We start from the raw sequence: 9,876 nt of genomic DNA, 5'->3' as shown, positions 1-9,876 counted from the left end.
TACGTAGTGTGAACATAGCCTAAAGGAGTTTTGCAGGACCTTTCTTCTCTGTGTGATCAGGTAGTGATGCTACTGCACACCAGCTGCCACAGCACTCCTCCACCACCTGGCAGGAACTGTACACATGTCCTATAAGGCCATATGCATGGCACCTGCTAGAGATGAGTGAAGCAGTAGTGCACTTCACTCCCTGCACCTTGCAGCCGGCCTGAGAGTGGTGCACACTGCTGCGCACATCACCCGCTTATAACTGGTGATCCCCATAGGTCTCTGAATGGTCACGAGTTAAGACAAATGGCAGCACCTCTTTAATACCTCAATATAGTATAAATATAATACAATATACTTTATACAATATATATATATATATATATATATATATATATAGCCACTTCTTATAATACTTATATATTGAGGCACTTTATATTTACTCCATATTGAGGTATTACTAGCCAGGTGCACTCTACATTGTATTATCCTAGATAAAGATAAAGCAGACCGGCACAACCACCTGCAAGCTTAAATGATTCTGATGGAGCAATGCAGCAATTTACGGGGCGCTCTTCCTACAGATATGCAGTACAAGCAGTAATTGTAACATTCCGAAGGAGATAATGCAAGGAGGCACTCACCGTGTAAAATCTTTCTTTATTGTAACGTCTTCATAAAACCAGAAATCAGAGTGTGTAGCAGATGGCGGGGATGCCGCTCAGCAGCTGATAGTGTGACAGCTGTTTCCCGCGCGCATGCACGATTCTTCAGTCTGAAAGATCAGCTGCTGAGCGGCGTCCCCGCCGTCTGCTACACACTGATTTCTGGTTTTATGAAGACGTTACAATAAAAAAAAAAAAAGATTTTACACGGCGAGTGCCTCCTTGCATTATCTCCTTCGGGAATGCTACATTGTATTATATCCACTACGCATTGTGATGTTTACTCGTACAATAGAACACACACATATACAGGCTATGTTCACACAATGTATATTTTGTATAAATCACGGCCGTTGTTGCAATTTGCAACAACGGCCGTGATTTATACAAAACATATGTTCTATTGAAATGAATGGAATCCCGGCCAGATCGTATACACATAGTACATAAATACATACACATAGTATATGCTCCAGCTGGGATTCCATCCAGCTGCACAAAAAAACAACACAGAACATGTCAGTTCACACAATGTAGCAATGTAGCCGGAATAATCTTTACTAACACCAGCCGTTCCTGTGACCCTGCCAGGTCACAGAACTGCCTGTGTTATACGTAGTTGTAAACCTTGCCTCACACATACAATCTCACACATTATTATGCATAAACATCCAGTACACACAGAAACACCATTGAATACTGTCTTATATAAAACAGTACACCCCCCAAACACATTATATAACAGTAGACCCCCCCAAACACATTTATTTAACCATACACACACACACCCCATACACATTATATAGCATCCACATATACAACCTCACACATATCTAAACACACATTATGTATATGTAAACCTCCAGTACACACATGCACACCTACACATTGACTATACATTATATAAGAATACACCCCCCCCCATACACATATTACAGTACAAGCACCCCCACCACCACCACCATCATCACATTATATAACTGTACACACATACACTTTATACATATACTTACACTAGGAGCTGGAAGTAAATAAGCTGATGACAGGGCAGGACTGGGAGCCTCATGCTGCTGCTGCCTGGTGACTTCCTCCTTTTCTCTCTTGTCCCGACTGCTGAGCACTGTAACATTACACCAGCTGCAGCAGGACAGGACCCTCCACTTACAGGACCTTGAGGGGGTGTCTGCTCCAGCAGCAGCAGGTCAGTCTGTGCTGAGAGCAGACGGCTGCTGCCGTGCATTCTTTCACCTGAGGTACAGGTCTCCCCCCCCCCCCCCCCCTAACGCCTGCCCTGGGCACAGGACCTGCCGGTCCCCAATATTAATGTCCATAAATTTCAGTGAGTGCCATGTAATGTAACATTTTCAGTAAGGCCCCATTCACACGTCCGTGTCAGTTTTTACTGTCAGGAAATCCTGATCAGGAGGCCTTAAATGTCATCAATATTTATCAGGTTTCAATAAATATTTTTTTTTTCTTGCAGGTGATGAACTATACCCCGCTGATCCTGATGTCACTGGACACACAGAAAAAACATTATCCACAAACAAAACAGTAGAAGAGCTTGTCAAGGATGGAAAGCATCTCCACAGAGTTCAATTTCTGGGTGGGGCAATACAGTATTTCATAAATATACAGCAAAAATGGAAACATGTCAGCCCAATTTTACAGAATAGCGATGAGGGCACGGAGCACAAAAGCCAGCTATAATTACCAGAAATGAAAACTGTTATGGAAAAAAGTGTCATCTCTACTTACCATAAATTCGCCTTCCTATAGGCTCATATGTTGCAGCTGCTGCATGTGGACAAAATAGCTAAAGTTTGTAAATATGTAACAGACTAATGGAGCAAGATAGAGTATGACACAAAGATGAGCAACAAACAAATCTTTTATTTGACAAGAATAGAAGTAGATTTAAAAAAAAAACTAAATCTTGACTATAGCCCTATATTTCCTAAATACAGGTATATAATGTTTAGTGTAAGCCATGGGTACGATGTGCAGCCATTTCTGTCTTTTTGGCTTGTGCATATAATATTTAGTTACAGTGCTTTCACACATAGCCTGCTTACAGTCTATGGTATGATCTATGGTATGATTACAGTCCTGCAATCTGGCAGCGGAATGAAAATGTAGTGACAGCCATATTTAGCTCCTGCACAAGTCTCTGGGTCCCTGCTCAGTGGCTGCGACGGGACAGCTCAGTGATTGACTGAGCGGGCTGTAAGTGTTCAGGGACCCAGAGATTGAAGCAGTAGCGCGCCGAGGGGTCGTGAGCAGGGAAGCATTTGCTGTTTGTTATTTGTAACACCACAGCAGTTAAATAGTTAAGCAAGGTCGTCACTACATTCTCCCAGCAGAGTGTGAAAATCCGCTGTAAGAATGCGGGGCCATAAACTATAATGGTTTTGAGTATGGCAGCGGATTTGCTGAGAAACTCACAATGTGACATCTGTTGCAAACTCGCTACATGTAAATGCACCCTTAGGCTATGTTCACATACTGTAATACAGTGCCGTAGTTGCAGGAACATTTTCTTTTTCACATATGGATTGCAGGTACATCCTCTTTAATCTGAAACCACGGATTGAATGGTGCCGTCACGGGGAAGCCTTTACCGAGGTCCGTTTTTCGGACCGCAGCCCGGTTCCCGTGCACAGCGCCACTCTATGCACTGGAACCAGCCGGTGCTCAGGCACTGGAGGTAGGCCGGGCCGCCCCCAGTGGGAGGGAATTCCCCCCCCTGTATGACGCGGAATTCCCTCCCACTGGGGGCGGCCCGGCCTACCTCCAGTGCTTGAGCACCGTCCAGTTCCGGTGCATAGAACGGCGCCGTGCACGGAAACCGGTCCGCGGTCTGAAAAACGTAGCGCGGCATCGGCTTCCCCATGACGGCGCCGTTCAGTCCGTGGGTTCAGATTAAAGAGGATGTACCTGGTGGTACATCCTCTTTAAGAGGTTCACTAGTAGTGTGCCTGTCAGTGCTCTAGTTGTTCCCCCACTCCACACAGTTACTGCAATCAGTCTCCATGACAGTCCTTACCGTTCTACCTCCCAGTCATCTCAGGCAGGTTCCCCAAGCAGAGCGCCTATCTTACTGATCAATGCTAACACTAATCAGTATAAGCAGTTTGTTAGTTGCCTATTTAAGTCCCCTAGGGCAGTGATTTTCAACCAGTGTGTCGCGACACATGGTCGGGTGTGCCGCGAGGAAAGTTCCCCAAACTATGGTGCCCCTGTGTTTTGTTCCCCGGCAATGCGCAGCAATCAGTGGCGGATTATAATGTGGGCGGTTGCGTGGTGCGCTGCGGCGGGCCGTGATGCACGCATCCAATCAACATGTGCGCTACGGCCCGCCGCAGCGCACCACGCTCCCAGTCTCTGCTGATTGGAGGAGCACGTCCGGGCCCTACGGGCGGCCAGTAGGTGAGGCGGACAGCAGCGGCGACCATCTCGGAGGAGGTGAGGAGGAAGGGGGGGAGAGAAACCTGGGGATGGGGGAGAGAAACAGCGGAGAGAAGCAGGGGGGAGAGAAGCAGGGGGGAGAGAAGTTTGGTGGAGAGAAGTATGGTGGAGAGAAGCAGGGGGAGAGAAGCACAGGAGAGAAGCATGGGGGAGAGAAGCACAGGAGAGAAGCAGGGGGGAGAGAAGCAGGGGGGAGAAGTATAGGAGAGAAGCAGGGGGGAGAAGTATGGTGGAGAGAAGCAGGGGGGAGAGAAGCACAGGAGAGAAGCATGGGGGAGAGAAGCACGGGAGAAGCATGGGGGAGAGAAGCAGGGGGGAGAAGTATGGTGGAGAGAAGCACAGGAGAGAAGCAGGGGGGAGAAGTATGGTGGAGAGAAGCACAGGGGGGAGAAGAAAACAGGCCCAGGTTTCACACTGAGTATAAATACATTTAGAATCTATATTATTAACTATATGTATAATATGTACTGTTTTAGTGTCATTTTGTGCCATTTTGGTTGGTGGTGTGCCCTGGGATTTTTTAAGTATAAAAAGTGTGCCGCGGCTCAAAAAAGGTTGAAAATCGCTGCCCTAGGGCATGGGTCTGCAAACTGCGGCCCTCCAGCTGTTGAAAAATTACAATTCCCATTATGCCCGGACAGCTAACGCTTTGGATTTGGCTGTCCAGGCATGATGGGAAATGTAGTATTGCAACAGCTGGAGGGTGGCAGTTTGTAGACCCATGCCCTAGAGCAGACGTGTCGAACTCAGGCCCTCCAGCTGTTTAAAAACTACAATTCCCATCATGCATGATGGGAGTTGTAGTTTTGCAACAGCTGGAGGACCTGAGTTTGACATCCCTGCCCTAGAGGAACTTAGAAAGCATTAAAAAAAAAATATATAAAAAAGTTTAAATCATCATCTTTCTATTTTATATTTAAAAAAGTATATTAGGTATTGTTGCGTACGTAATTGTCAATTAAAACATGTTATTTATCTCACATGGTGAACCGTGCAGAAAATTTTAAAAGCTCTTGAATTGCTGATTTGTTTTGTCACATCATATATGTATATAAAAAAAGGAATAAGAGTTAAATAAAAAATTCCAAGCACAAATGGTACAGCTTAAAGGAGAAGTCTGGCAATTTTTTAAATTAAAGTATTGTATTGCCCCCTAAAGTTATACAAATCACCAATATACACTTATGACGGGAAATGCTTATAAAGTGCTTTTTTCCCTGCACTTACTACTGCATCAAGGTTTCACTTCCTGGATAACATGGTGATGTCACTTCCTGGATAAAATGGTGATGTCACGACCCGACTCCCAGAGCTGTGCGGGCTGTGGCTGCTGGAGAGGATGATGGCAGAGGGATGCTCAGTGTCCCTCCAGTGCCCTGTGTCCCTCAGTGGAAGGGCCCGATTACACCAACAGATTATCTGACAGATTTTTTGAGCCAAAGACAGGAGTGGACTATAAACAGAGATCAGGTCTTAAAGGAAAGACTGAGATTTCTCCTCTTTTCAAATCCATTCCTGGCTTTGGCTTAAAAAAATCTGTTAGATAATCTGTTGGTGTAATAGGGCCCTAAATTGCTGAGTGTTGTTCTCACTGTCAAATTGGTTGTCAAAGAGGTGTGGCCTAGGCTGTAAATCAGATAATTGAAACAGATCAGAAAAAAAAGAAAAAGTTTCAGTATCTGTCTCTAATCAGTAAAACAAATCTAGGCAATACATTTAGTATAACTACTGAAGTGTTCAATAGGCTCTGGTAAAATGGCTGCTTATTCTTCAAGATAAAAAAATGAACAATCAGAAAATAGATTAGAATAGATCAGACTAAATATTGTTGGGAATGGGGTTCTAATGTGGCAACCTATGGCTGGAAAAGTGCATTCGCAGTTCTACTTTTTGTCTCTGTTTGGGGATCTTTGGACCGTTTGTACTAACCTGAAATTTTTTCAATAAAAACAAATTACGTGTGAACCACTCCCTTTTATTCTTCTTTCCTGATTACTATGTGGTCATGTGGTCAAAAATTGCTGCGTAATCTGTTGACGCTATACAAATAAATTAGCTGTTTGCTTATATACAGGATTTTATTATTATTATTATTATTATTATTATTATTATTATTATTTATAGAGCGCCCTTAATTCCAGAGCGCTATACAATGGATAGGGGTAACGAGCAGAAACAACACAAGATCAAAACACATTACATGAAGGCAAATGGCAGACTGGTACATGGGGAAGAGGACCCTGCCCACGAGGGCTTACAATCTATAAATCTATAAACCGTTTCAGTGACATGATCAAATGACAAGCCTCTGGGTGAGATTACAGAAAAATTATCCTTATTTGGAGGTCAAGGATTTAACCCTTTCGGGACCAGGCTAATTTTGGTTTTTGCGTTTTCATTTTTTCCTCCTTGTGCTTAAAAGGCCATAGCAATTGCATTTTTACACCTACAGACCCACATGAGCCCTTATTTTTTGCGTCACTAATTGTACTTTGCAATGACAGGCTGAACTTTTGCATAAAATATGCTGCGAAACCAGAAAAAAATTATATGCGCAGTGAAATTGAAAAAAAACCACAATTCTTTTTCATTGGAGGGATTGTGTTTTTACGCCATGTGTCCTATGGAAACACTGACATGTTTTATATGTTCCTCAAGTTGTTACGATTAAAACGATATGTAACATGTATAACTTTTCTTTTATCTAATGGCCTGTAAAAAATTCAAACCATTGTTAACAAATATACGTTCCTTAAAACCGCTCCATTCCCAGGCTTATAGCGCTTTTATCCTTTGGTCTATGGGGCTGTGTCAGGTGTCATTTTTTGCGCCATGATGTGTTCTTTCTATCGGTACCTTGATTGCGCATATGCGACTTTTTGATCGCTTTTTATTACAATTTTTCTGGATTTGATGCGACCAAAAATGCGCAATTTTGCACTTTGGGATATTTTTGCGCTTACGCCGTTTACCGTGCGAGATCAGGAATGTAATTAATAGTTCGGGCTATTACGCACACGCGGCAATAGCAATCATGTTTATTTATTTACTTTTATTTATAACCTGGGCAAAGGGGGGTGATTCAGACTTTTATTAGGGGAGAGGGCTTTTTATTGACAACACCTAATTTTTTTTACACATATACTAGAAGCCCCCCAGGGGACTTCTAGTATATACACTTTGATCTCTCATTGAGATCTTTGCTGTATAGTTAAACAGCAAAGATCAATGAGATCGGCACTCATTTGCTTTCGGCTGCTGCAGCCGAAATCAAACGAGTGCCGAGCCGGGGACTGCGCCATCTTGGAGCGGTTCCCGGCCGGCTTCAGTAACGGAGGTTGTCCCGGAGGAGCGATCTCCCCCACTAGACACCAGGGAATGTCTGAATCCGGTAATCAGAGCCAGCTGTCATCTTTGACAGCTGCCTCCAATTATCTAATTATCGCGATCGGACCGTGCCCGCTAATAGCCGCGATCCCGGGCTACATGAGGCACCCGGGATTGCGCGGTTTAGAGCGGGATCGCCGCGCAGCCCCGCTCTGAACGCCCACACCCGCGCGAGGACGTACAGTTACGTCCTCGTGCGGAAAAGGGTTAAGAAGTGTTCCTGTAAACAATCCAATATGCAATGAAGATTAGGTCGTCCACGGATCCCCCCTGTACTTACCGCTCGCTGTCTGCGCTTGTAATAGCACATACTTATAAGCTACTATATATTCTGCAGGAAGTGTTGTTTATTTACATTCAGACACAGTGCTCTCTGCTGCCACCTCTGTCCATGTCAGGAACTGTCCAGGGCAGCAGAAGTTTTCTATGGGGATATGCTGCTGCTCTGGACGGTTCCTGACATGGACAGAGGTGGCAGCAGAGAGCACTGTGTCTGAATGTAAATAAAACAACACTTCCTGCAGGACATATAGTAGCTTATAATTACAAATCTCTATAACGTTCTGGCACCAGTTGATGTTAAAGAAATTTTTTTTTCCGCTGGACAACCCCTGTAAAGGGGTTATCCAGTGCTACAAAAACATGGACACTTTATTTTAGAGACAACACGACTCTTGTCTCCAGTTCAGGTGCGGTTTGCAATTAAGCTCCATTCACTTCAATGGAACTGAGCAGCAAAACACCACCCAAGCTGGAGACAAGAGTGGGGCTGTCTCTGGAAGAAAGTGGCCATGTTTTTGTAGCGCTGGATAACCCCTTTAACCATTTAGCGACCCATGACGTATCTGATACGTCATGGTGCCGCGGGGGGTGTTCAGAGCGGGATCCCGCCGGGACCCCGCTCTGAACGGCGCTGATCCCGGCTGACACGTGCAGCCGGGCAGTGCCTCTGTTAGCCGGCGCGGCTCCCGTTGCCGCGCCGGCTAATTAAGCACTTCAATGCAGCTGTCAAACCTGACAGCTGCATTGAAGTGCTTTATGCACACTATCCCTGGTGTCTAGTGGGTCGGATCTCCCCCCGCGATGCGATCGCGGGGGGGAGATCCGTTCTTCTGCCCGTGCCGGGCCTCAGCGTCGGAATGACGCTGATCCCGACTCGGCAATAGATTGCTATGGCCTGCAGCAGGCCATAGCAATCTATGACCAATCTAATCGATCTTTGCTGTGTATATAAACAGCATTGATCTCTATGAGAGATCAGTGCTATGTATATACAAGCCCCCCAGGGGGGCTTCTAGTCCATGTAAAAAAAAAAGTAAAAAAGTGTTTTTATTAATAAAAAATCCCCTCCCCTAATAAAAGTCCAAATCACCCCCCTTTTCCCATTATAAATATAAATTAATAAATAAACAAATAAATAAACATATTTAGTATCGCCGCACACGTAATCGCCCGAACTATTAATTAATCACATTCCTGATCTCGCACGGTAAACGGCGTCAGCGCAAAAAAAATTCCAAAGTGCAAAATTGCGCATTTTTGGTCGCATCAAATCCAGAAAAAATGTAATAAAAAGTGATCAAAAAGTCGTATATGCGCAATCAAGGTACCGATAGAAAGAACACATCATGGCGCAAAAAATTACACCTGACACAGCCCCATAGACCAAAGGATAAAAGCGCTATAAGCCTGGGAATGGAGCGGTTTTAAGGGAGGTGTATTTGTTAACAATGTTTTGATTTTTTTAAAAGCCATCAGATACAATAAAAGTTATACATGTTACATATCGTTGTAATCTTAACGACTTGAGGAACATGCATAACAAGTCAGTTTTACCATAGGGTGAACGGCGTAAATGCAAAACTCCCCGAAATCAAAACAAATTCGTTTTTGTTTTCAATTTGACAGCGCAAATGATTTTTTTCCGGTTTCGCAGCATATTTTATGGAAAAATAATGCCGGTCATTGCAAAGTACAATTGGTTTCGCAAAAAATAAGCGCTCATATAAGTCTCTCGGTGAAAAAATGAGAGCGCTATGGACTTTTAAACATAAAATGGAAAAAGCAAAAGCGCAAAAACGAAAATTGGCTTTTACCTTAAGGGGTTAAGGCTGGCTTCACACTGTTTTTTTTTTGTTTTGTTTTAAGTGAAAACATCTTGGCGGCCAGATGTTAGCTGGAAGTCAATGGAAGTTTATGATGTGCCTTATTTACATGGCATTTTTTGGGGTGGCGTTTTTTTCTCCTCGCTGGTGTTTTTGAGCCTCTGGCAGTTTTTTTTCCAAAACGCAGCATGCTGAGGGTGTGGCGTTTTTCTACTATAGACTGATGGTCTTAAAAATGTCATTGCTGTGAGTATGGTGTTTTT

At 44.0% G+C, this 9,876-nt stretch overlaps 1 protein-coding gene across 1 annotated transcript in view; it reads left to right on the top strand.

Annotated features, from left to right (window-relative positions):
• Positions 1-3,342, top strand: part of NUDT19 (nudix hydrolase 19) — a 24,475-nt gene extending 21,133 nt beyond the window's left edge. Inside the window, exon 4 of the mRNA XM_069968562.1 lies at positions 2,137-3,342. Coding sequence (XP_069824663.1) covers positions 2,137-2,363 — 227 coding nt within the window. The 3' untranslated portion in view covers positions 2,364-3,342. The remainder of the gene's footprint in view (positions 1-2,136) is intronic.
• Positions 3,343-9,876: the final 6,534 nt, after the last annotated feature.

Source organism: Dendropsophus ebraccatus, chromosome 4 (assembly GCF_027789765.1).
Source record: "Dendropsophus ebraccatus isolate aDenEbr1 chromosome 4, aDenEbr1.pat, whole genome shotgun sequence".
NCBI classification, from domain to species: Eukaryota; Metazoa; Chordata; class Amphibia; order Anura; family Hylidae; genus Dendropsophus; species Dendropsophus ebraccatus.
This window is presented reverse-complemented; position numbering and strand designations above follow the sequence as displayed.